We start from the raw sequence: 27,561 nt of genomic DNA on the forward strand, positions 1-27,561 counted from the left end.
TTTCTCTTTCAATATGCTACAGATGCACGAGGTTACGATTATACACATCAAATTGCTTTTGTCCAGTTTAGGAAACAGGTGTTAAACTATTGTATATAATTATTTATTCAACATATGACTCAAGACAAGGCCAAAATATGAAAATCTGCAGACAATTTTATTAAATCCACAAATTTTGTATGTACAGCAAAATTAAATCTCACAATGTTAAATCTGTTACCTCAATATTACATGGCATTATCTCAAAACCAAAATAAATTGCACATCCATAACCTTTATACACAGAGGAAGATGTCATAATCATCTGTACTCATTTTTAGCAGACACGTGTCTCCCAAGACAATGAATTCGGAAAAAGTCTATGAAGTGTTCAGTTAGTTTCAGTCAAACAGTAAGCTTTTCTCCAGACCAAGCACTTCTGTTACATGCGCTGACATGAGCTCTTCGTTCGTAATAATTGTTTCTTCCCCCTTTCAGAAGTCAATCTGAAAGCGCTATAAATGGTCAGCAGCATTACAATTCACACAGAATTAATTTACAAATATCTGTCATCATAATGAGAATTTCCTTGTGTGCATGTTAATAATTTTGTATGTGAGAAAAAAAACTAAACTTTATTCACTGGCACCATTCAACCAGCCAGCAAAATTAAAATGGAGAAAGCCTTACCATTGCCATCTTCTGTGAACATTAGTTAAACTGACGAGGCCTAGTCTCTGCTGGGAAAGATTTTTGTGCAGTAGTCCATGTTACGCGATGTCTTGCTCTCCAACTTACAACCTGTATAAATAAAATACATTTAAATAAACTCTCAAACTTGAAGTAGGTCTATGTTAGTACTTTGGGTGATATGGTGAGGCGTCTACTTGTCCAAAACCCATCACCCCCCAAAAGCAGCAAGCTAGAAGGTTCCAGACGCAAGCTCAGAACCCACACTTAGCAGCATTAAGTGTTTACTTCATCGAGGGAACCTGAACATTTTCCTTCACAATGTATGACTAACAGTTTTGGGCTGGAATAAGTAAAGAAAAAGTAAATCCTGTTATGGGTCACAAGCTAGGAATTTGAGATTTCCTGTATTCTTTAGATTTAGTCAAAGCTGTTTGACATACTGAGTGATACACTTTTGAAGAAAATCACTGAATATTGACAACGAATGTCGTTCTGAAATCAGTTCCAGCATTCAGCCAAAGCAGTGGTCTTGGATTGAACAAGATGTAATTATGTGATAGACCAATGTTTGACTGGAGAGGAAATAATGATCAAAGAGAGTGGACACACCAAACACACTAGGGCACCTCAAGCAAGAGAAATCACTTGGCAACTCTTTTTAGAACATTACATAACTACAGAAAAAATAGATAGTTGATCTCAAATATATGGCATTGGCAACAGAGAGAAGAATAACAATAAACTCAACTACTTAGTGCTTGATTTCTCATTCATTAAGTCAATCAGGATATTTATCTTTGTCCGCACAGTCGATCGACCCCTACTAGTAACTGACTTTACTTGTGGTGATATATTTCGGCTGTATTTTTCTACTAGAGGCCTCACTGTATTACAATACAATGTCCTACCAACACAGGAGGACTTTGTACGCCAGTCAAACATTGCCGCGCTGGCTTCTGAGCTCTTGTAACATTCGTACAATATGGAGACTCAAACCTATTCACAGCACAGGTCATGTCATTTATTTTTAGGCCAAAAAAAAAAATCCAGAATTCTTTTTACAAAAAATAAAATAAATCATCTAAAAAAGAATCCAGTTATTTTTCATTGTCATGGTTTTTTCAAACCATTTCGATGGGCGATGAACTATTTGACTTTTTGAGAAATAATATGAGGTCATCCCCATTCAAACAACCTCTGAACCACTTGGACTGATGCTGTTACAGACCAACCAAAACACACACATACAGACACACACAAACACGTCATTTGTGTGCACCACACATACACAAACAATGGCACAAGTACGCATATACTCAACATCTGCGGAAATCCCGTCTCATGTGATCATCAGCGATATGAGCGCCATTTACGGGCTCCCTGGTACGTTAAGTATTAAATTATATATTTGGAGAACAATATATTCAATAACAATATATTAGATCAGACATTAGCTGTTTAGCCAGAACTCAGTAGCACGTATCTCAGTAGTAAGTCTATATACCAGCAGGTCTTGGACAGAAATGTTGCACTATTAAACGTCATTTTTAATCAGAGACTGGTTGACAACAGGCCACCGTCAAAATAACAAAAAACAAAGCTGTTGGTGAATGCTTGTGTTGCGCTGGAAACGAGGCATTATCTATCTATTTATAATTTCTTCACTCCAATACAACATAGAAGATGATCGGATATTTGCCAAAATGTGTTTGTAAACTGAATGGAGGTTTTAATTCAAACAGATCTGCTGTTTGTGTTAAACAGTTGCAGTTGAAGGGTCGACAGTGAATTGAGGAAAAGCATAATATTTCTGTAAAATCATATTGAGTGAACTTCTTGATTTTACCTATCAGATTTGCATTTCAAGCTGATATGCCTTGTAACCCGAACACAAATATTCCCCTTTCACCACCAAAGCCAAACATTTCCGTTCGTATGACGTTCAGCCATGAGGGAAAATTCCTGTACTTAAAAAAGTTTTTTTTGATCACCAACAAATAAAAAAAATCGGGCGCAAATAATAAATAAGGTTTTGAGAAAAAATAAAATAAAATAAAAGTGCAATGATTCAACATGGACTTTTACAGCACATTCTGGTTCTGCCGACTTCAGCTGGCAGCGGGACGGATATCACATACCGCTTCTATCATTCTGATCTTATCTTAAAGACGGTTCTAGACGCCGCTAGAGGGCGAGACTGGGTGCTCCGTAGAATTCGTATAAAGTATAGGAACGGGCAGAATCCTAAAAGCAAGCAAACTGTCTCACAACTGTCCCAAAGGCATTCTTCATAGGGTTTGAAACTGCTGTGAAGGAATATGCGAGCCCTCAGTCACTGGGAAAAGAAGAAAACCATTCCATTGGCCCATTGGCTCAGGAAAACCTACCATTAACCCCGGAAATGCAGAAACAAAAAAGGTGCGGGTAGATTGTAGTGAGGACTCCCACCTAACTGTGTTGAGCAGCAGACAGCCGTTTCTAGTCCTCTTAAGCTTTGGGCAGTTAAAACAAGAGAGGAGAGGGGGAGACGGGATGGGACGGGGGGATGGCCGGGAGAGTGGGAGTGCCAGAGTACCCAGAGCAGAGGAACAGGAAACACAAAGAGATCCGATGTACCCAGAATGAGCTCCAGTTGAGGGCGTTGGCACTGTGCTGATTGGCTAGTCAAAAAGGACCCTGGAGAGAAGATAGGGCAATGTGACTGGAGGACGAAGAAGAGGTGGGCGGGGCTGGTCTTACAGGTGGCGCGGGAGGCGGGGTCAGTGGCATAGAGGAGGGAAAATCAGAGGCGTTCCGGAAGAGTGGGAGCGACACTCAAACACCCTGTCTACCTGTCCTTGAGTTCTCGCGTGACACGCTTGGTGATGCGGCCACAGAGCAGACCTACCAGGAAGAGAACGCAGACGCTTACTGCGATCATGAACAGGATGTAGTTCTTTGAGGGTGACGTCATCACCTGCATGGCTAGGTCAGAGAAACCCTCTGCTGGCGCCACCTGGGGGGGGGGACGGACAGACAGACAGACAGACAGACATAGGACACATCATGGCTTCTCATTAATCACGATACATAAAAAAAAAAAAATCACCATTAGCTTTGTTTAGTGCAGTTTGTTGCCACTGTGGTCAATCAAACACATTTCCTAGCTGCTGGCAGGGGTGAGTGGCCTTTTGTTTGCTGTCCATTTTCTCCTGTTTTTTGACAAAGTTAGGATATTTAGAAAGACTATTTTTGTTTAAGGTATGTCCGTTATGTTTGTTATGTAGGCCCAGGCTCACCCTGACGTATAACTTATTTTGGAATTGATATTCATTTTTCAATAAATCCTTTTGTTAACATGTGAAACCAAGTCTCTTTTAGTGTTTGAGTTTGCTTTATTTTACCCCCTGTATCCACTAGAGTGGAGGGTCGTAACACAGAGTGAGAGCTAATCTTAGTTGGGCAGAATAACCAACAAACAAAAGTTGTATTTCGCCGTAGAGGACTTTGCCATAAAGTACAAACAAATAAAATAATACTATTGATAAAAATAAAGTTGAGATCTGCCTATGGCACTGCAACGTTTGTTATGGGATTGTTGTCATTCGTTACCTTTGCAGCATAGCTCCACATGTCGATGCGGTCCTGCAGCCTCTTCTTGCACTCAGGCTGCAATCGAACCCTCTTGTCCTGCAGTGCCTCCATTAGACAACTCATCTCTGAACAGAGGGACGGAGAGAGCACAGATGAGAGAAAACCAAAGAGCCAGAGAGAGAGGGACGGAGACCGAGACAGCGGGAGAGATAGACAGAGACAGAGGGAAGGAGAGGCCGAAACAGCGGGAGAGACATTTGGAGAGAGAGACAGAGACGGAGGGAAAGCGAGTGACAGATACAGCGGGAGAGCGAGAAAGAGATACAGAGAGACCGAGACAGAGGGAGAGAGAGAGAGACCGAAACAGCGGGAGAGCCAACATCCGCCCCAACCATCCTCCCAACTTTTGATAGCAGCTTTCAGTTCTCAAGAGGAGTACCCAGCCCATGGCGAAACTAAACAGCCCAGGGATTCTGTCCTCTAAACCCTTGAGATTTTCAACTGTTCTTACACAGTGTTGTTATAACAAGCAGGCTGAGTGTTTTTTTTTATAATGGCCAGAAGGGCCCTGATACTGAATCAGAGAGCACAGTACGGTCCTCATCAGCGATTCTGATGAGGACCGTACTGTGATATTATAGAAGTTCATCGTGGGATTTAAAGTGGCTTCTCCACTTTAAAGGTGACATATTATACCACCAGGTGTGAGTTTGATCAGCCATTACAAGCAGTTTAGAAAATCTGCCTCTTCTGACATCCCAAGTGGGCGTGTCCACCTAGAGGTATGACCGATATATGAGCAACGTTTGCTACAGTCCAATGGGTAGGCTGATCTATCCAGCATACATCCAGGTGGACACGCCCACTTGTGATGTCAGAAGAGGTAGATTTTCAAAACGGCTCAATACTGGTGGCGTGATATGTCACCTTTAAACCCGAATATTAACAACGACCACTACAATATTAACGACGACCGCAATATTTTGACAATGATGCTGAATGCATTGTATGGAGTTCATAAGGCAAACACCTGTGGTTTGCTTGGGGTAATCAAGCGGTCCTGATGGGTTGTGTGTTTGGGGGGGGGGGGGGGGTGTCCCCTGTGCTACGTGTTGGTGTGTGTGTGTGTGTGTGTGTGTGTGGTCACTGACGTCGCCCGCGGCCCGGGGTGATGGCCGCACAGTGGTGCTTGAGGTCCAGGGCGCACGCCGTGTGCAGCACCGGGTCCACGAAGATGTCCGCCTTGCTCTCCTTCAGGATGTTCAGCACCTCCTGGGAACGGAGACAGAAAGCAAGCAAACACGCACACACACACACACACACACACACACACACACACACACACATTTATTTAATTGATATGTATTTATTTATATCCCATTTTTTGTTGGACTTTTATTCATACAAATTGAACCTCATTGAGGCTTGACCCCTCTTTTTTTCAATATAGACCTGATTAGCAGCAGCCAACACAATACAATGAGAGAGGAGTAAGCCGCTCCTTAGCTTAGCCTCAGCAGCCCCACCCCCCCATCTTACATTATTTTTCAATAACGGGACGCCCCAAAGCTGTTTATTCTGCTCATATCACAATAACCAACATTGAGTAGGTCTGAATTGCCTTCATTGATAATATGACTTTGTTTTTATCGACTTGATTGGATGAAATTTTAATATTCTTCCATGACTAATGGCTTGCGCTAATTGTTTTTGTGTTGTCAAGGTACATATGGTGGATAGCTCTATTTGACCATTGTTGTCGTTGTTGTTCCAGTTAGGGATGTTCATGATGAGTGGACTAGTTGTTACTGCACTTTCCTGTCGGCACCAAAATACTAGTCGGTTAAGGATTTCTTAGAAACGATTTTCTGATACAATTATTTTGGCAGATAGGAACCCGCCATACATTAAATTCCCCCACGCTTTTCATACTAGAATTATTAACCAGCGGGTTTTCGCTGCAGGTTGCCAGTTGTACGATTTAGTGTCCACTAGCTGATTGCGTCCACCTGATACCTCCTCGCTCACCCCTCACTTTCCAACGACGTAGGAGAAGCTACGGTGGCCTGTGTTGGCCTGTAAGATGCAAGGAAGCACTTGCAAATACGGGATTTTTCATCCTAGAACTTATTTACCAATAATTTTGGATCTAAGGGGACCAATGCGAACAACATATTTTAAATCGGACCACTATTGGGCAGGAGCTCTGCAGCTGCAATGTAATCTTTGGGGCAATAACGCGCAAACAACAAATAAAAAAGATCCCTGCAAAGGAACACAGCTTATCTTTTGATCTATGAGCAGGACATGTCCTTATCGTCATTACAATCTCAACTCTCCTACACCCAAACAATTTGGATTACTCTCCCGAGAATAGATTCCTGTGTGTGTGTGTGTGTGTGTGTGTGTGTGTGTGTGTGTGTGTGTGTGTGTGTGTGTGTGTGTGTGTGTGTGTGTGTGTGTGTGTGTGTGTGTGTGTGTGTGCGTGCGTGCGTGTGTGGTGACGTACCTTCTTGCAGGCGTCCTGTCTGATCTTCAGCAGGTTCACCTTGAGACATTCCTCCACCTGCCCTGTCTGCTCCTGGGCGGCCGCCTCCTCGGCACACAGCCTGGAGATCTAGACGGAGGAGGGGACAGCAGGGACATGGAGCTAGTGGATTTACTAGGGATCGCTCAATACCACTTTTTTGGTTTACGACCTGAAACCCACACTGTAATCTTAAGTATAGCTGGAACTGGCCCAATATTTTATCAAAATATTAATAAATCGATATATACGGGAATGAATTGTATGCCATTAAACAATAAAGAATTCTCAAGTCTTCACATAATAATGTACAGATCACCAGCTACATAATACACATTGACAATTATGATCACTAAGCATTGCCATTAAAGACTGATCCCCACCACCCACCACATGACCAACCCCATACTCCTCTAGCCCCTCAAATATCATTTTTCTTTAATTCAAACTACCTTTAGATTTTAATAAAATAACACTGTTGGCACTAGCAACAAAGATTTGACATAATTAACATTAACCACGAGAGTACCCATATGCAGGCAAAGGGACCATCTGTTTAAATGGTTCAACAGATTTTTCAAAAATAATTAATCACCAACATATGTGTATGTCCGCATACACATTTTCATTAGATTGTGTGACTGTTATGAATGGTGAGAAATCATTTTGGCATGGTATGTAGTGGTAGTGATCCTACCACTACATACCATGTACACACATTCACACATTCAAAAGTCAGCTTTGAATTGACAATTCACTTTACAAAATATATATGATAAGAAGTTAGGCAAGAGAAATAAGGATTTGTATCGGTGCAATGCAAAGACTCCAGACACTTCTAAGACTCCAGACACTTCATATAAGGCCAGTACTGGTCCAATAACTATATATTATCAGTAGGGATGCACCGATGTATCGGACGAACATCGGTAACGGCGGATATTGGCGTTGTTGACTGCCATCGGCCTATCGGAAAATAAGATGACATTCACCGATGGCAGTGGCCGATGTTTACATGTTTAATGCTTCCTCCTCTTGAAATGTCACTGGAACATGTCTTACAAACTGCATATTGCTGATCTTTCTCCGGGACAGTGAAATACTCCCACACGACCGACAATTTCTTTCACTATTATTTGTAAACAAACCACACGTGCGCGCGGGCGGCATTTTTTTTTTCTGTCATATCACTCCGCAAGCGTCCTCGGTTGCTAAGCGACGTCAACGTCTTTGGCGGACTATTTCTCAGCTGGTCAACACTACGAATGCTGGTGACAAATAAATTGTAAAAAGACAAACTGTGTGAAGTTATTTTTTTGGCCATAGTTTCCATATGCTAAAGACGTGTCTAGTTCACCGTCATGCAGGCTGTGTTCAGTAAAATATCTGTTATATCTGTGATCTGTTTTCGGCGCATGTAGGCCTATCTGCCTAAGCCCACGTTGAAATAATTTTGATGCTGAATGTTGATGGCGCAGTTGTTGAAATAAACAGATTGATTTCATACAAATCATGAAAGCCTCTCCCTGTGTCATTGTGTGTTCGTATAAGAGGTGCGTGTCTGCGTGCATGCGTGGGGGGTTAGGGTTTGTTTCCCTGGAAAAAAGGGGGAATAAATAACAACCAAAAAACATTGGTATCAGCATCGGCCATCAGCCAAATTGTTATTTTAAACATCGGTATCGGCCCAGAATTTCACAATCGGTGCATCCCTAATTATCAGGGACTCCTATTTTCTGTATATTAAGGCACAGTGCACTAATATGTGTATTTTGTGTTATCGTGTGTATTATCATAGTCTCTGGTAGTTTGATGGTTTATATATTTTTGTACAGTGCACCAACTCTCGTGTTTTTACACGTGTTCGTTTTTTCTCATGAAAGCTTGTTGCGTCCGTGTACCTCGTCTGTGCAATGCATCTGGAGCTGTGGGTCCAGTCTGTAGTCGAGGGCAGACTCCTGGAGAATTACTCTGATCTGGTCCTCACAGTCAGGAGACAGCCTCTGGACGCCCACACACACACACACACACACACACACACAAGAGAGATGTTTAGCATCAGCAAAGCATAGCAGAAACACACACCTAAATCTTGATGTACGCTGGTTGAACCAGATACCCAACATGAAGGCTCTATCCTACAAACGGCTACACAGTAAAGACACTAGCTACTAACGGGTCATACCATTATTAGCATGGAGTTGCAATCCCAAGCTGCACAGACCGCTCGGTTTTCCTCCCCCCCCCCCCCCCCCCCCACTACTACTAACCTTGGACTTTCTGGAAAGAGAGTGAGGCCTGGGCCTCACTTTAAATCAAGTGTGCAGTAGGGATTGGACCAACCTGGTCGGCGTACTTCAGCTTGAGGCAGCTGATGACCCGTCCCTCCAGCTCCGTGTCGTCGCTGGCCTTGTTCAGCACCGGCTGGCAGAACTTAGGGATGTCGGCGCGGCACGCCTTCCGCAGGACCGGGTTCAGCCGGTAGTCTGTGGGGAGGGGGGAGCAGGAGGCTTGGATTTCAGAGGAATTCTCTCTAATCCAGAGCAACTTTCTAGGTAATTTCCTCTGTGTCACTCTGTGTTTGGATGCTCTTCTTGGGACACATGCGTTTTTTGCTAAAGGTTTTATTTTTAGTGGTATGCGTGGGTTAAGGTCTAGGTCAGTGGTCACTGCTTTCAAAGTAGGCCGACCACTCTCACGAAACTGAACTGAGCACAAACTCCCTATTGTTTATATTTGCTTCGTGACGGTCAGTCCAGCTTACATATTTTTCAAAGATAGAATTGGTTTCCTTTAATATACCTGGTGGACATGTCAGTCAACAAATGCCTGTTTGGTGAAAAATAATCATCTATAAAAAGGTTTTAGAAAAAAAGCTAAAAAGTTGCATGTTTTTGCAATTCTAAAACCATTACCAAAGATATCTTCACCATCAAATACCATAGGAACACAAGAGGACACATTTCAGCTAGGCCTGCCTGCTAACCACATTGTGCCAATAATGAAGCGAAAGCACACCCCTGTGTAATATTGTGATTATACCACCGGTACCACCAAAACTGTGTTCTGTGTGATCTGTCTCTAGGTGATGGTTGTGTTCTGTGTATCTGTCTCTAGGTGATGGTTGTATTCTGTGTGATCTGTCTCTAGGTGATGGTTGTGTTCTGTGTATCTGTCTCTATGTGATGGTTGTATTCTGTGTGATCTGTCTCTAGGTGATGGTTGTGTTCTAGGTGATCTGTCTCTAGGTGATGGTTGGGTTCTAGGTGATCTGTCTCTAGATGATGGTTGTGTTCTGGGTGATCTGTCTCTAGGTGATGGTTGTGTTCTCTGTGTACCTGTGTTCTGGGTGATCTGTCTCTTGGTGATCATCTGTTTACACTTGGGGTCCATCAGCTCGCTGTTCTTGTTCTGCTTCAGACACTGGAGAACATTCCTGGCATCCGCCTCCGTACAGAACCTCTGCACAGAGACATGAAGGGAAACAGAGATATAGTGTCACAGAAAGTGACACAGGGAGAGAGGATGTCTCTAAATATAGAAATAAATTCCAAATAAAAACACATTAAAAATGTTTTAAATAAATAAATGAAAAACAAAGGGCAACACATTCATTAAAAGGGCACTAACCATCGTGAGCAACAGGGACGTGTGTTTATAATGGGTCTAACATGGAGTTTGATGTTGACTGGGCTTTTGTTGGGAGGATAGGGGGAGGGGGAGAGGGGCGGGGTTCACACGGTGATCAAATGTCTCATTATTAAAGCAAGCGTCCGGAAAAACAGTCTGAGGTGCACACAGCAGCCAGGGTAGGTTCAAAACCACCCCACAGTGTCGTCAAGTCCCATTCCCCTCTCATCTCCAGCTTTCCCCTCCTTCACCGGTACTGCGGTATTCCTCGATCAAAGCCATCATGTTAAGTTATTCCTACACGGGGGTCATCGATAATCCCTCCCGGCCGGAGCACTCCCCCACCACCTCCGCCCTTACCTTGATCATCTGCTTGCACACCCTCATGAGCTGGTAGTCGAGCTCAGGGTCGCTCATCTCCACCTCCTGTAGCCGGAAGACACGCTGGTGGCACCGAGACGTCAGCTGCTTCTTGTTCTCCTTCAGACACTCAATCATCTGAGAGGGAGAGAGAGTGAGTGAGTGAGTGAGTGAGTGAGTGAGTGAGTGAGTGAGTGAGTGAGTGAGTGAGTGAGTGAGTGAGTGAGTGAGTGAGTGAGTGAGTGAGTGAGTGAGTGAGTGAGAGAGAGAGAGAGAGAGAGAGAGACCAGTGAGTTCAGGGATTAAACCGGTTGGAACAAGGATAAGTCTCAGGTGTCACTTCTGGTTTTTCATTTCTATTGTATTCCTAGGTCTAAAATCCACTCTGTCTAGGGGGATTGATTGTAGACTGTTCCGCCAGCATTGGAAAGAAGCAACAATGTGCCTTACTCTGCAATTCATCCATTTCTTTAAACTTGACAGACTACAGCAGCTAATATTTCGTAAATTAAAGTAACTTGATTGAACAGCCTTTCTTGGGGGTTACTTTTATTTAATTATTCTACACTTATTTCCAAGCTCTTCTCATTTCCACCTTTTATATTCAAATGAATAGGGCGTAGTTATCTCACAGGGAGTGCTGAAGATATTTGTTTCAGTATTATATGTCATAGCATATCTATTTATTTATGTATTTAGGCATTGATCTTATATTGACTTCATATGTTGTAGGCCTGTGTGATATGCTTGGTATAAAGAAGCCTCTGAGCAACTACTGCTGCTGGTGCTGCTGGTGTTGGTTGTAGCGTCGGTGGTGGTGTTGGTGGTATTGTTGGTGGTGTTGGTGGTGGTGGTGGTACCTGGGCGTTCCCGAAGGCCACATTGGAGCAGAGATGGCTGATGTCATTCTTACAGGAGTCGTACAACTCAGGCTCCAGACGAATGTCTTCAGACTGAGAAGAGGAAATAAGGCAGGGAGGAGGTTAAAGAAGCAGAGGGCACGATTACTTTAGTCCTTTACCATTTTGGGAGGCTTCTTAATAAATCCACCAGGGCAAAAGACTAATTATATAACCTTCTTTACTTTACAAATAGTTAATGAATAAGCCTTTGTATATACTGGAGATGCATTGCACAGACGAGGTACACGGATACAACACGCTTTCATGAGAAAAAACGCACACATGTAAAAACACGAAAGATGGTGCACTGTACAATACTGCAATGTAACTAAAGGGGCACACACCGGACACCGCCCAGACTCAAACCAACGGCCAACTGCCTTTATCCTACCACAGCGTTGCATCTCGTCTGACCCATTCGGCGTGAAAGTTGCAATGAAACATACAATGAACCCTACTGGCAACAGTAGCGTGTACGTTCAGCCATTGCGCGTGATGCAGGCGCTACTCTTGGGCGCTACTCTTGGACGCTACTTTTTGGTGCTAGTTCTCCCCTCCCATACACTGCTCTGATTTACTGGTTGTGTGCTGCACACAACCAATCCGAGGCTCTATTCATCAGACGCCAACACACTCAGGCTTTGCATGTTGTATGTGACCAAAAACCATCCGTGCGGATCCGAAAGCTTCCAATACAGCTGAACAAACCGAACCGACTGGTTCAGTGGTCCGAGTCTACCCAAACGTTTCAGATGGCCAGCGGTTGGGCCAGTGTGTTCCACACTTAAGCCCCCCCTGACCAAACCATTGCTGACTTCAGCCATGGCCAATCCATAACAATCTCCACGGCCTCTCCCCTCACCTTTGTTTGGGTTAATATCAAACCGAAATCCTTTGAGGTCCACCGCCCCACCATGTCAAAGTTTCCCTATAGGAACCATGTGCACCCATCGTCACTCTGATGCCGCCGTGACTTCCCATGATCGGGCTGCGTTCAACCCGATGCTGTGCAGACAGGAAGGGCTCTTTACCATCTCAAGCTCCTCCACGCGGAGCTGCTTGCGACACTTGAGGGCGACGCGCTGCTCTTTGGCCTCCTGCAGGGTGTCGTTCCTCACCGTGGTGCTCAGGCAGATGACCACGTCCACCCTGGTGGGGGGGACACAGACAACTGCCATTTTGGAATTGGCTCATTGGTGATTGATTGGCTCCCTTATTCACTTTTTTATATAGTCAATTATTCATGAATACAGAGCTGGTGTGACTGCTTTTGTGGTGTATTTAGGTCAATTTAAATAAATGTCATTAAGTTAATTAACTATAAATGAAATACAAGATTAGTTCACAGGTTTAAATTTACAGCTGCAATAATTTGAGGCGGGAGATAGAGAGAGAGAACCCAGTGAATTCAGGGATTAAACCGGTGGGAACATTATTGCATGATTGGTGCCCTCATTCACTTTTCACTATATAGTCAACCCTTCATATGTCACTATTTAGGAAATAAGTGTAGAGGGAATTCAGACAGTAATTAAGGGCCGGTGATCCATCAGTAATCCAACGGCGTGACATGTGTTGGTTAGTCTCAGACTAATACATGTCACAACGAGTCATGTCACACTCCTTCGACGCTACCCTGCGACCGCTCATTTGCATAAAGAACCTGTATTTCGACATGCTCTAATTAATGAATCCGGGGTTTACCAAAAAACACTATTTATCCTGGGATATGGTGCGGAAATTAGGTCGCCTCAATTGTAGACTTATTTTCCACGGCGCTATGGCTATCAAGTAGTGCACTATGTAGGGAGCCAGATTTGCACACTCTGGAAACACAAAAGTGGACCAACAGAGCCAAGTGTGTGAGGAAGATAAAAGCTAAGAGATGGTGGCAACCCATGTGCCCGGATGGGAATGCTGCTGATGGGACCGAGAGTTGTGCCGCCATGGCGGTCAAGATGCCTTCCGACCAACGGGACCACTCACTTCTTCTTGATGTTGGGGCACAGCTTGAGGACGTCCTCTTTGCAGGCCATCTTGAACTTGTAGGAGAAGTGAAAGTCTTTCATCTGCACCTGTGGGTTAGAGAAGCAGACGGAGAGAGGAGTGAACGGTGGAGGAGGAACACAGAGAGGGAGGTAACGATGGCGGGAGGCGGGGGACATATAAAGAGATACGGTGAGAGAGAGAGAGAAAGAGAGAGATGAAACGACAGAGCGAGAACCCGAAGGCCGGAGGGAAAGGACGTGACAGAGGAGACAGAGGTAGCAGGAGTGGGGGAGAGGAGGATGGGTGGTTGGAGCTTTCCAGGGGGTAGGGGATACTGACCAACTGGAAGTGGGTGACACCCACGGCACACTTTTCGTTCATTTCCTTTTGGTGTTTATTCTGGACCAGACACTCCATCAGGTCGCCAGTATCAACCTGGTTATCAGCAACATCCTGGAGACACACACACACACAGGTCAAGGAGCTTTACCACTTAACTTATATATCAATAATATATGTGACCACATTGTATTTGGGTTGTGTGTGTGTGTGTGTGTGTGTGTGTGTGTGTGTGTGTGTGTGTGTGTGTGTGTGTGTGTGTGTGTGTGTGTGTGTGTGTGTGTGTGTGTGTGTGTGCTCACATGACAGTGTGCTTGGATGACAGGCTCACAGGCTCGGATTAACAGAGCATCAATCTGGATGTCCTGCAAACACAAAATACAGGTCAGCCTTTGGGGATCCATCTTTCTTTTAGAACAGCCTTCTGGTTGACACTCGTCGTCTTCAAACAACACCACCGCCACATCACCGCACGCAGAGGGCTGCGAGGCCGACGGCCACAGTGGGTAGAGTTTAAGGGGAGGTCAGCCTAAGATCAAGGTGAGCCAGTACCTCTGATTCTAGCTCGGTCAGGTTGCCCACCACCTCCCTGCAGGCAGGCATCAGATCCTCCAGGTGGTCCTGGAGACACTCCAGCTCCTATAGAGAGAGAGGGAGGGGGAGAGGGAGAGAAACAAGGTAGAGGTGATTAAAAACAAACAGCAAGAAACATCCTTCCCCAACCATCCTCCATCCTTTTAATAGCAGCTTTCAGTCTCAAGAGGCGCTCCCAGCTGATAAGAGAAACTTCAGACGCGTGCGTTTAATCTTGATTGTGTTTGGTTTCAATTATGGTCATACTGTATGACCATACTGTGTGACCCAGGCGATACGCCGATTAAATATATGGTCTTAGCAATGGTAAAGTAAGTAGAGTACTACTGATGGCAGCGTCTGACGCGTGCTAAAATGCCAAAACGATAGTCTTCAACAGGTAATAAACCCTGGCAACAGCACCTGCCCGGTGTCGGTCTTCTCACTGCACCACTTCCCCAGGTCCGTCATGCAGCGCCTCTGGAGCTCTGGCTCCAGCTTCACGTCTAGCGCCCTCTGGTGGAGAATCCGCTGCACCTCCACCTTGCAGTCCCTAGAGAGCTGTGTGTGCAGTCACACGCCCGTTATGGCACATTAATGCTAGAACCTTTGTGTAATAAAAATGTAAAGGATTCCATTGAATTAAATTGAAATTTGTACACGTCTGATTTAAACTTGCTGATTCAAATCTAAAATATAAATTCAAATATATTTATATCCAATGGGTTATTGGGCATGAATTCCCAAAGCAGGAGGAAATTAAAAAAAAGGGAAGGTTTACATTAATGCCCACAAACAACAAACGCAGACACACAGGGGACCTAACTATAATACACCATCCAGTAATTACTGTTACTATAGCCAATTAAATTTGCAACTTGTCCACAACTCAAAGCCTTCAGAAATCTAATTTCTTCTTGTAATTTAAATACTTTCCACCCACAATGCATTTATCATCACTTAAGTGTGGTATCCTTTGAAGTGAAAGATTGTGTGTGTGTTGATCTTGGACGCAACGTGGCCCTGGATGCAGGCAAGCAGACAGATGGCTTCATTGGAATTAGCAAGGACCTCCCCATGAGGGCTAGTCACAGTCTGACAGGCAAAGCCCCAAGATTATAATTAACCAAACATCGTCAGCGCAACATTGTCGGCCCCAGCATCGCAACAATTATCTTGTTGACATTCTCATCTCATCATGGTGATTTAGCATTCGAAAAGATCACCGCCATCATCAAACACCTTCCACATCATCCCAATACGGTGGTTAATATGGTTATAGCTTCTAGAAAAACACACTTACATCGTTTTCTGGACCAAGCTGTCAAATAATACAAGCAAATATTAAAGGTCATTAATGTACAGGGTTCCAAGGAGATCCCACTGGATATTGCCTATATTGACAATATTTTCAGTGTAAATAAAGATGTATAGAGAATATTCTAGGCCTTTTCAGTGTGTGTCTAGCGGTTAAAAGCAGTTAGCATGGTGACTGACGTCAAAAGCGGTGTCTTTGTAATCATTGTACAAAGAAAGTCATCATTTATGAATGACAGTTGTAAGTGGTGAAACTGGCGACTTGATGCTAGCATTCATCATCGGGGAATTGAAGCTCTGCGATGGTGTTGCATGGACGGAGCCATCGGACGTGTCCGGTTGCTGTGGAGCACTTTCCATTAATTATCAAGGCACCATTTCCCAGCCAAATGAAAAGGTTGACGGGAAGGCTTATTAGAAGTGGTGCTGATGGCTCCGGTGAAGCTGAGCAGTTACCCAGCTAGCATTTAAAACCCTGAATGGATCCAAGATGGGCCCATTCCCAACGGAATTCAAATGATTCTTTGGCTGAAGCCATTTGCAGGAATATCTAATATTTATACTTGATTAATAAACTTGAATCCAATCAATTAATTCACAAATGAATTGATTGGATGGCCTACCTGCCAGACTACCTACCTACCTGCGCACACTCATTCTTCCACAAGGTAAGGCGCAAGGCTAGGCAGACCATTTTACTAAAGCTAGTAGCTAGTAATGTTTCTAGTGGAGTGGCTTTGGAGGAAGACCTGGATTGGAGGGAGGTTTTTTGCTGTTGGATACTTTCAAATTCTATCTTACTCTAGCTGCTTCCTCCACACAGTCTAACCTAGCCTTCAACGACTCAAGACATCCCTCCACCACTTGTACACACAAATCGCATTGTTATTGTTAGCGACGGCTAGCCTGCAAGTTGATGGCGAGAGCTCGACCGGGAGATGGTTCTCTGCCCGGTCGGGGCCGTGCTCGTGTGTCTCACCCGTCTGCCTTGCTCTTCAGTGCGGTAGGCGTGGCGGTAGAGGCAGGAGAAGACGGCGCCGGGGGGCATCAGCTCGCTGGTCTCGTTCCAGCCGCGGGTGTGGCACAGGCGAGCCGCATCCCCCTCGCACTTCATATACAGGATGGGGTCCAGTCTGACAAAAACAGGGCGGGAGACGGGAGCCCGATGAGCACTTCTACAACCACAGAACTAGTGGAAGACTTCTTATGAACACGTTTTGTTTTAATTCATTTCACTTTTAATATGACAATCATTTTTTAATACATCCATTATTTATGAAAAATTTTTTTACATTTTATGATTTCACACACAAAATCGATTATTATTCTATTGTTATTATGCATTATATGATCAGTAACAATAATATAATGAACACACTTCATTATAGCATTATATGAACATTATATGTGCTGATCCCAAAGCCTGCCTACCAAGGGTGAGAGGGTTGAATTCCCTAGTGGTGCTCAGCGAGTACAGCAGCAGTGAAACACTGACAAGAAGTACTGCGTTAATAAGATGCAGCTCTCTGGAACAGGGGGGGTGGAGAATGGAGCAAATGGAATTAAGCGGGCGTAGGTGGAGGCCGGGGATTAAGGAAGAACAAAGGTGAGAATAGGAGAGAAGGAGATAGACGGGCGATTTACAGGTCTGCTGGGAGAAGGGGTTGGAATACTGAGCAGCCGGAGCACAGGAGAGGGGTAGAGCAGAAAAGTGATCTAAAGTGTTTGGAGCGGGGAGAGAGGGGAGCCTCTGAGAGGTGGTGGAGAGAGGGCGGAGGCAGTTGACCAAGGATGAGAATCATACTCACTTCCAGTCTCTTGAGATGAAGTACTGGAGCTCCAGAAGCCTGTGTTCACAGTCACCCACCATTTTCTCTGTGTAGAGGTGTTCCATCAAACACGACAGAATCCTACACACACACATACACACACAAACACACACACACAAAGCTTTAACACATGAAATGCATTCTGGGAAAGAGTGGGGATGTGCTATCCCCATAGTCTGGGACCACGCCAATTTTAATAAACAATAAACAAGGCGACACTTGAGGCAATTACTAAACTTGTCCAGTCTAATGGCAGAAAAAGCGAACTAAAAAAAGCGAAATCAGCTGCTTCTTTACGCCATTGTCGTCGCGGCTGACGTGCCTACTTGAACATTCCCAGTCACATTCCCGTACTGTGTGGTGGTGGAGTTCATGTTAACCAAGGTATTAATGTTAACATTATTTTAATGGGTTATGGGTAACCCTATCTTAACCCACAACCCCTTAACCTAATGATATATAATAATAATAAAAATAATTACTGGATTAACTGATTTTAATTGATATAATGATGCTGTTACCAATCCCATTTATAAAAGCTTATATTGGCAGTTTGTGTGTGTGTGTGTGTGTGTGTGTGTGTGTGTGTGTGTGTGTGTGTGTGTGTGTGTGTGTGTGTGTGTGTGTGTGTGTGTGTGTGTGTGTGTGTGTGTAAGATTCTGTTGTGTTTGTAGGATCTCTATCAGTCGTCGTTGTGTGCGTAGTCATGCAGGTGTGTGTGCTCACATGGGATCCCCGTTGCGGATGTGTTTGCAGGCGGTCTGGATGACCGACTCACAGGCCTCGTTCAGGGCCCGGTCGATGCGGTAATCGGCCCCGGGGTCGGCGGACTGGACCAGGTTCTGGAGCTGTGGGAGCGATGGCCTTCTTCAGTTCCGATTCTTTGCATTTGACTAAATCACAATCACTGGTAGTCACATTTCCCCTGCTCTACACAGTATGTTTGTAGATAACCGCATGCTTGTTTTGAACTCAATGACTTTCTTGCTTTGGTCCAAAGAAACTTGTGAAAAATCGCTTTGGAATCGTCAATAAATTATTTTTAAGGACATTTATAAGCCACAAAACAAAATACCCCCACACAGACACCCCTCAAGTGACACTTGTGGAAATGCTGTGACTAATAACTATGGTCTATGCTTTGGTTCTATTCCAATACATTCAGTGGACCACTGTGTGATTATTATCCTCGGTTAAATCTTGGCTTCGAGAGGCTGTTGGTGGAGGAGGTAAAAGTGTGTGGGGGGGGGATACTTACAGCGTTCTGGCAGAGGTTCTCCACGGTGGCGCTCCGGTCTCCCCGGCCCACCTTCATGAGACAGTGGAGGGTGCGCCCTTTGCGATGCAGCCCAGAGCAGTGGGTCTCGATCTCGCCCCGGCAGTGGAGTACGATCTCGGGGCTCAGGGAGAAGTCCTCCATCAGCATCCTCCTGTAGTCCAGCATCTCTCCCTGGCACTCCCCGCTCACCATACGCCCTGCACACACACCGACACAACCACACGCACTATAATAAAACGAAAATCTCCAACACATATCTGAGCCTGAATAATAGGGAACGTGGGCTTGGTTTAGACCGTCGTGAGACAGGATACACACACAACACACACACACACACACACACACACACACACACACACACACACACACACACACACACACACACACACACACCAACCAAGGCATGTCATGTCACTCACAAACACACACATACACCATGGCGCAAAACAAACAGGTGTGCAGCACTCACCGCGGTGCACGGCGGACTCCAGGCACAGCAGCAGGTAGGAGAGGCGAGCTTCGCGGGCTCGTGGCAGGTTGTTCTCCAGGTTGCAGTGCTGCTTCCTCAGGTCCGCCTTGCATGCCTTGGCCAGCGAGTAGCTGACCCTGTAGTCCTGGGCGATCAGCTTCTGCCGTGTGGTCAGCGCATCGCGGCACTGGCGGTGGTCGTGGTCGGGGCAGGCAGAAATACATGTAGGATGATCAATATTTCTTTGGGCATCAACAACAACAAACTACAGAAAAGGTGGTACTGGTTTTTAGTCATAATAACAGGTTTTAGTCACAGTATGAGTCTAATAGACCTCACAATTACATGTATTTCAAGAGTCAGTGAAGTGAGAAAGTACCCCACAAGAATACAGGTACAGATGCAATGTGTGTTTGTTGGTGTATTTGTGTGGAGCTCTTAAATGTGTGTCATTTGTAAATGAGGTTTGCGCTTTGCTACCTTCTCTGACATAGCCTCCTCAAACTTATGGTTGAAGAGACACTTGTAGACTTTCCCTTCGCCGGCCTGGGTCTGTGGAGAACAGGATGGGAAGAGAGAGGGTTATTTTAAGAGATGAGATGGTCATCAGGCGAGACCTTAAAAGAGAAGCATCGAATCAGATACAAATATTTAAAACATAATCAGACATTAACCGAGATACAGTGTTGATGCCATGCATCGATAGAATATCGTACATTCAGTGGCCATTATAAAATTCATTCACAGTGGGATTTTGTTCTGTAATACATTTGATAGGTAAGACTTAGTGGAAGTGTAAAGTGATGAGGTTCCGTCATAGATTTATAAATTGCATTTAGTCACTCTGTAAAACTGTTGTTCATGGCGAACAAGTCAGATAACAGCTCTGCAAAACTGTTTTCCCATTCTAGGCTGCTGCAGAAACAAGGCATTGCAAGATGGTGTTGGACATATCCCTAAGTAGACATAAAGGGTGCTCATTTCATGGAATTATACACTTGTTAAAACATACTTTGATGATCTCTGCCAAGCCCGTTCCGCTAGATGCCACTAAATTCTACACACTGCAAAAAGCCTTTAAAAAGACAACAAACGTGATAAGGAAATAAATAGACACCCTAACTAACTATGGATAAAAAAAACAAGCCAGCAGGCCAGCGGGTAAGGCCACCGCCTGTGGGGCAGCGATACTCTAAAAGTGGACGCGTACGTTCTCACAGAAGCGCTCGCGGTCGTCTCGACAGGAGAAGTAGAGGTAGCGGTCCAGGTGGAAATCGTCCGACGACAGCTCTGCCACCCGCATGATGGCCTTCTTACAGCCCTCCCTGATGGGGTTGGTCTGCACCTCCTGCTCCGCCTCCCTGACCAGGGCCTTCTCCAGGCAGCCAATCACCTTGCCCTGGGAATGGACGTCCTGGGTAGGATGCGATAGGAGGCGGGTGAAGCAAAAAGGGAGGGAAAGACGGAGAGTGGATGGGGAAATTGAGGGACGAAAAGGGAATTAGACAAGGGAAAGTAAAAGGAAAGGTGAACATGCAAACAATGTCTGAAGCGTGCATCATAGCATCAAACACACACACACACACACACACTAACACACACACACACACACACACGATTACACAGTACGAGATACAAGCACAGAAAACCATCACAATATGTATGCTCACCTACACAGACCAAACACAGTTCCAATCACAGACACAAACATTCCCAGACGCGCACCACCCCCCCACCGCGGCTTACCTTCTGTCCTACGTTGACACTGCCGCAGTGCATGGAGTTGATGTCCTCTTTGCACTTGTCCATGAAGCCACAGATGAGGCGGTAGTCACTGAAGATGATGCTGGTCATCTTAGTGATGTACTGGTTGCACTGGTACTCGCTGATGTTGGTACGGTGGTCCACCAAGCAGGACACCAGGAAGCCCTTCCCCCGCTCCTCCTCGTTGCACTCTTTGATCTGCGCACAGCGGGCCCAAATACGCACGTCAACGTCACCGAGTTCAGCTCCGATTTTTGGTCTGATATATAATATATTCCATATCAGTTTTAAACTATCCTCAAAACAAACGTACAGTAAACTACTGAAGATGGCTTATTGGCATGTCATCCCCTATTGAAGGATAACTATCTTATTTGAAAATGTTGTCAGGCCCCTACCTTTTATTTGGCAGGTTTATCTTTCATTTTGCAAAGTCATTAGCATACATCAGAATATTGGAACGGGTTCATCTACTTTAGCTGTCACATCCTGCCCATACACATTGCAAAATTGTGAATGCAAGGTCAAAACGTCGACAGGCAAAGAGCTGTGCACACAAAACAAAGGACTACGGTCGTCGACCCTAGGACTTTATTTGTAGCCCTATTCGAAGGCCGAGGACAGCCCTGGACCGTGTGGTGCACGCACACACACACACACACAGACGCGCGCACACACACGCACACACACACACCTCTGAGAGGGTGCTCCGGCACACCTCCGTGGCCACCGACTCAAACTTGGGATCCATGGTGAGATTGAGTTTGTAGTTCCACAGAAGCTGATGGATAAAAGAAAGAAATGAATGCATACAGAAGGGTGCAAATATTACAAAAGGCAGAGTTGAAATTCAAAGAAATCACTGACATACAAACTCTAAAGACATTCATAGATTTTGCCCTTTGCCTTTTTCTGGACTCTTTCCGGACTTCCGTCTACTTCTCCCTTGGTGTTCCCAACTGAAAGGCTTTACCCGTGTCCATTTCATACCTCTCCCTCTCAGACTCCTTTCTGCTGTAGACCAATCCTCCCCCTTCATCTTCTAGCGCCGTTTCCTTCCACTCAACCAATCTTTATCCAAGTCCAACACTTTCTGATTTATGGCTATGAGTGTGTATATATCTATATATAGATAGAGATGCTGATATGGGTCTGTGTGCCAGATATATAAACGAGTGCTTCTGTGTGAGCGCTTTGAGCTCTGTTTGCTTCGGTGCATGTGTTGAGGTCTCATTTAATGGGACACGTTGATTAACCTGTCTCAGAAGAACCTTCAACCTCAGTCGTAAAACCCAGTACTGAAACCCCGGCTGGGTCTGTGCATCTAAAGTGAGCAAGTAAATCATTGAAATGTGTTGTCGTTGCCTGCAGGGGTTACTTACATGGTTACAGTCTGCAGCTAGCTCCATTTCCTACAAAGTGAGACAGAGACAGGTAGGTAGAGAGACAGAGTGAAACATAGAGGAAGAGAGATAGAGATGGTGAGGCAAGTAAGAGCGGGAGGGGTGAATGGAGAGAGCCAGGGGCAGGCAGAGAGGGGGAGAGAGACAGAGGTAAGGGAGTTAATAAATACAAATTTTGAGCAGTTTAAATACAGCTGACTCACATATACATTAAATCTCAGTTTGTCAACACACGCATGCACGCACGCACGCACGCACGCACGCACGCACGCACGCACACACACTAGATTGGCAGAGAGACCGGAAAACCGAACCAATAGTTACACTTGCTCAACAAAATTGAGCTGCAAGTATTAGAAATTGTGCAACACACTGAAGGATAAGGGCAGTAAACAAGGTGCTGGCGTCACGCCAAATGACTTGCGGTCTTCAGTCTATCCGGCCTGTGGTCTGGTGGATGGAGGAAGGGACAAAGGGTGACATGACGCAACACGCTTCACTTAAAACCACCCACCGGAGGAAAAAAAATCACCAAGACTTCAGGAGGGTTTGAGAGACAGACTGAGCATTGCTAGGTGAAGGGAGAGAAAGCAGCGTGAAGCAAGAAAGAATGACAGAGCAGGATTATGTGGAGAACTAAGTGTCATATATACTATGTGTCTCCAAGACTCAAAACAAGCAGGTTTTATCTGCTAGGGCTATAGTTGCTTAAGAGCCAAACATACTAAAAACAATATTCCTCTGCTTTGCAATAGCTTTTGCAATCATTAGCCCATCTTGTTAATTCAGCCACATGTATAGACGGATGGTTTAGAAAAAGAGAAAATGGCCTGTATTTTTACTGTAGGAAGACAGAATAGAAGGCCATCCAATCATTTCATTAGGGCTGAATGAAATGATTAGAAAAGCTTATTAAAAGTGATGCAACAGCCACAAATAGCAGATAGCTGTTTTGATAAAGATTTTTATTTTTTTTAAATTGTGAAATATATTGCCTTATCTAGCTTTAATGGTAAACTAGGTCAGGTTCATCCCAAGCAGGAAGGACCCTCTTAGTTGAGATCTTCCTCAGCAGTTTGTAGCAAACAGAAGTAAGCAGGTCTTTGGGTCAAATACTACGGCAGTCAGCGATCATGAAAGACTAACAGATATATATACCGGAGCAACCGCTTCAACTTATTTAGCGATGGCCCTGGGAGACATGACATGAAACCGCATACAGTAGCAATATACGAACATTAGAGGCGATAAAAACCGTCCTCGCAAAATAGAGGACCGTGAAAATGATCTGGTATGAGCTAATTCATTACGGCATTACATTGTTCTGTGAGGATGAAAGGCCGGCGGAAATAGAGCAGGCGGTGAGCAGTTTGGGATGATCAAACCTATCTCATGGCCGTGGCTAAGTGGGCTGGGGCTGATGAGAGTTTGAATAAGCAGTATGGCTGCAGCTCTTCCGTTAGAAGGTGCTCCTCTGAAAGAAGACCAAGCCCAATGCACAATGTGGAATCATTCACTTTTGGCAAATGTCACACGACAGAGACTGTGGAAAGGTCTGCTGCATGCATGGTCTTCTATAGCCGACAGATCTCACATCTCAATTTGATAAGGATTTCCTGGAAACACAGGGCAATTCTATCAAATTAGACTGACACACCCACACTGTTCGGAATCTCATACGGAGACAATAGCTATGTGACAGCATGCATCTTAGTGCAGCAATGGTGATGCTGCTGCCCTAGAGATTACACAAACCACTGTGGCATCCGGTCTCTGCAGGAAGATGTACTCATTTGCATGCATTAGCAGGGCAAAATAACCATCACCATTTGCACGACCTCTCCCAAACACCTTAGCACAGACTCATGCTATCCAGTCTAATTAAATCGATTTAAAATCTATAAAAAAAAAAAAGCAATGGCCAAAGTCCAGAGACAAAGCTGTGTAATGTCCAATCCCCTAGCTTATTCCTAACAAAGTGATTCTCAAACTATATTTACGAACGCATCCCTCTAGGATATTCTCAAATCGGTCTGGCTTGCTTCTCTTCTGTTCAAAGCGTTGATCTGTGCAAAGGATGAGGAGGAGTATGAATCAACCAGCTGATGCCAGAGACAGAGAGCGCCTCAACATGTTCTCCCTCTGCTGTGCTATAAACACTGTTATTACACCAAACAAACGGCATGATTTAGACCTTCGGGAAAGCACAGGTGCACAACACGGATTGTCAAAGTAAACTGACATGGCTGACTGGGAGAGTGTCCCAGTCGCTGGTTGATGCTCATATCCTGACTGCTGCGAAACCACCATTTATACCATCTCATCCGCCAAAGAAGTAAAAGTAGAGGAGAAGGTACGGGGAGACAACTAGGCTACTTCACGTGATATAAGGATGGATCAGTTTGATGTCAGCTTTGAGCGCCTTTGAGAGCCATTGTAAGTGATGCAGCAAGGGCCACGTCATGGAGAAATATAAACAGATGGACTGAATTGCTTAAAGCCCATGGGGGGGGGAGATGCACCGCATCTCCAAACTTTATTGATGTATCAGAATTTCACACAGTCATGATTTTAGCTCAGATGAGGATGGCCTTGGTTTGAATACTCTGCAAAGAGGCAGTATGTGCAACGTGTGTGTGTGTGTGCATGTGTCTGTGTGTGCATGTTGGCGTGATGCATTATGTGTGCATGCATGTGTATAAGGGTCTTCCTGTCCCACCTTCTCCACTTCTTCAGGGGATGATATGATATTTATAGATGTAATTTACCTCTTCGGCAGGCCACAGCTGCTACAGAGTCATAGCAAAGTAATTATTCCAATAATTAAGGTCCTGCCTGGAGCCAGTGGTGCACGTCAGCAGCGTTGTTAAGGGGGTGGTGAGAGTGCCACCAGGACAGAGGGAAATAGATGGCCGGAATTGTTGCCAGAGGCTCAAAAAAAAAAGTTTCCCCAAAGGAATGTTAAGACCAATTATGGATTGATCGCTCATTGAATGGCGCTTGAATTGGGGAAATCAAAAATACTTGAAAAACTGTTATGATGGCTTCACAGCGGATTGGATATTAGGGTGGGGGTTAGCAAGTTGTCAACAACCAACAAGCGGAACACAAGCATTAGCCCAGGAAATACGTGTGCTTTTACATAAGTAAAACGCAAAGCAGACAGACCCTCCCATTCATACTTTTTTTGTTGAGCAGACAAATACACAAAGCACCTATTCATGAAAACACTCACCTATCAGTACTCTAAAATGTCTACTCAACAACAAATATGGGTGGCACTGAAGTTACAGTATTCATGAAAAAATAATGAACAAACAGCATCCACCCATTTGGTTTTACAAGGCCATGATGCAACCAATTGCCATCTTTATTGTATCACTGCTTTGTCAGATATTATCACAGACAGACCACTGTTTGAAAATATGAATGGGACCACTATGACAAATCGAAGAGCTGGCACCCTCATCTCGTCTTAGCCTGCCCAAAACATTACAGATGATCCCGATACAATGGTGCTGTCCAAAATTGGAGCTGGGATCAGTACAAGAAGGTTGAATAAGGTTTTGACTTGGCAAAGACCATGATTCTGGACTTCTGGCTAGTAAGTCAAACACTGGTAGGACCAGAGCGAGACTGTACAGGAGCCATACTTCATGAATCAGGTCCAGACGGGGACTCAACAAGTCTTCATGGACCTTATGATGGCTCACTTGTGCTAAAAATGTGCTCAATGTATCAATAGGAGATCACCAGAATGGGATACTGTTAATATTGTGATGCACCAACCCCTTTGAATGTAGCGGGAGAGAGAGGAGAGGTAAAGAGAAAGTTGATAAGAGTAAGGAGAAGCGGTGACTGGTGGAAAAAACTCAAAGAGTCTGACAAAGGAAACAGAGAGTTGCTTTAGTGGTGGAGGGATGAGACACTGTTCAGACAGTGACCCGTGATGGACACCATTTCGAGGGAGAAGTTAATTGTTAATTTTCTAGATTTATAGCGCGTGAAGCTGACGTTCATGCGGCGTAATATAAGTCTACGATATAAAGCCGCGTGTTCGTCACCTGACATGGACAAAGATGTTACAGTCTATGGTTAGTGGTTACTTCGCGGTACCCTGCCGCGAAGTAACCACTAACCATAGTGGTTACTTCGCGGCAGTGTTTACAATATCGTCACTTGACTTGAGCAGAAATTGGCTGTCCTTGGTTAAGATTATTTGGTGATCTACAAATAATCATGAGCTGTCTTAACTCGATCTAGTGCTCAACCTAGGGACTACAATCGGTTAAATAATGCCACTATCCTTCCAATTCACTAATATACTCTGAATCTTAAATAGCAATACAACCAGACGCCAAAACCATTCAGCCTTAAGATACACAGTACTACTGCGCTCCAGAGACAGATCTGTCTGTCGCATTGACAAGATTACACTTGTTGTTCTCCCACAGAGACCATGTCCAACCATGCCTCGTCCAGCTTGGGCATGATAAACAGGCGACACACCCAGGAAGAGAGAGAGGGAAGGTAACCACAGCGTGACACAATCCAGCAGGGAGACTCCACCCGCATACCTCTTTACGATCCTGGAGACACTCCAGCACAGCCAGGTTGTTGGTCCAGGTGTGCTTGGGACACAGGCGGGACAAGTCCTCCCGGCAGGCCTCCTCTTCGGCCAGCTTCCAGCCGGTCGTCCTTCGAGGCTGGGAGGCCGCAGCGACAGGGACATCCCTCGGCGCTGCTTTCATTCCGGGAGGGTTGGGTGGGTCCACGGGGACGTTAGCCATAGCATTATTTTGTGTTTTAAAACCTCGAACGTTGCAAAAGATGCAAAATGAAGCGAGCGTCAACAACAGGAGCTGCTGAGCACGTCTGTACGCCGCCATCTTCGGGGTGATAACGTCCACTGTAGCTAGACGGCAGCACTGAGGC

General features: G+C 44.9%; 1 protein-coding gene across 4 annotated transcripts; it reads right to left on the reverse strand.

Moving 5' to 3' along the window:
• Positions 1-57: 57 nt before the first annotated feature.
• LOC307076219 (Golgi apparatus protein 1-like) lies at positions 58-27,519 on the reverse strand. 4 transcript variants are annotated; one of them, XM_079737129.1, is made up of 28 exons: positions 27,204-27,519; positions 22,606-22,635; positions 21,918-22,004; positions 21,206-21,421; positions 20,670-20,873; positions 19,940-20,011; positions 19,460-19,646; positions 18,970-19,187; positions 18,438-18,559; positions 17,691-17,792; positions 16,862-17,015; positions 14,989-15,126; positions 14,545-14,631; positions 14,295-14,357; positions 13,993-14,106; positions 13,651-13,739; positions 12,696-12,813; positions 11,623-11,715; positions 10,763-10,900; positions 10,111-10,234; positions 9,116-9,258; positions 8,674-8,775; positions 6,755-6,862; positions 5,397-5,517; positions 4,264-4,370; positions 3,560-3,667; positions 670-780; positions 58-485 (listed from the first exon to the last, which is right to left on the reverse strand). In XM_079737129.1, exons 1-27 carry the CDS (start codon positions 27,513-27,515, stop codon positions 691-693), a joined length of 3,447 nt encoding a protein of 1,148 aa, XP_079593255.1. In that variant the 5' UTR covers positions 27,516-27,519; the 3' UTR covers positions 58-485; positions 670-690. The 4 variants fall into 4 exon arrangements, with proteins under 4 accessions (XP_079593255.1, XP_079593254.1, XP_079593253.1 ...); XM_079737128.1 differs by having other exon boundaries at positions 92-494; XM_079737127.1 differs by having other exon boundaries at positions 93-780.
• Positions 27,520-27,561: the final 42 nt, after the last annotated feature.

Source organism: Pollachius pollachius (assembly GCF_949987615.1).
Source record: "Pollachius pollachius genome assembly, chromosome: 5".
NCBI lineage: Eukaryota > Metazoa > Chordata > Actinopteri > Gadiformes > Gadidae > Pollachius > Pollachius pollachius.

Excerpts from the sequence above, each read along its gene's own strand:
- LOC307076219 (XM_079737129.1), bottom strand. The coding sequence starts at position 27,515 with ATGGCGGCGTACAGACGTGCTCAGCAGCTCCTGTTGTTGACGCTCGCT. Across the intron at positions 10,235-10,762 it reads TGTGCAAGCAGATGATCAAG|AGGTTCTGTACGGAGGCGGA; the intron begins GTAAGGGCGGAG and ends GTCTCTGTGCAG. Across the intron at positions 9,259-10,110 it reads ACAGATCACCCAGAACACAG|ACTACCGGCTGAACCCGGTC; the intron begins GTACACAGAGAA and ends CCCTCCCCACAG.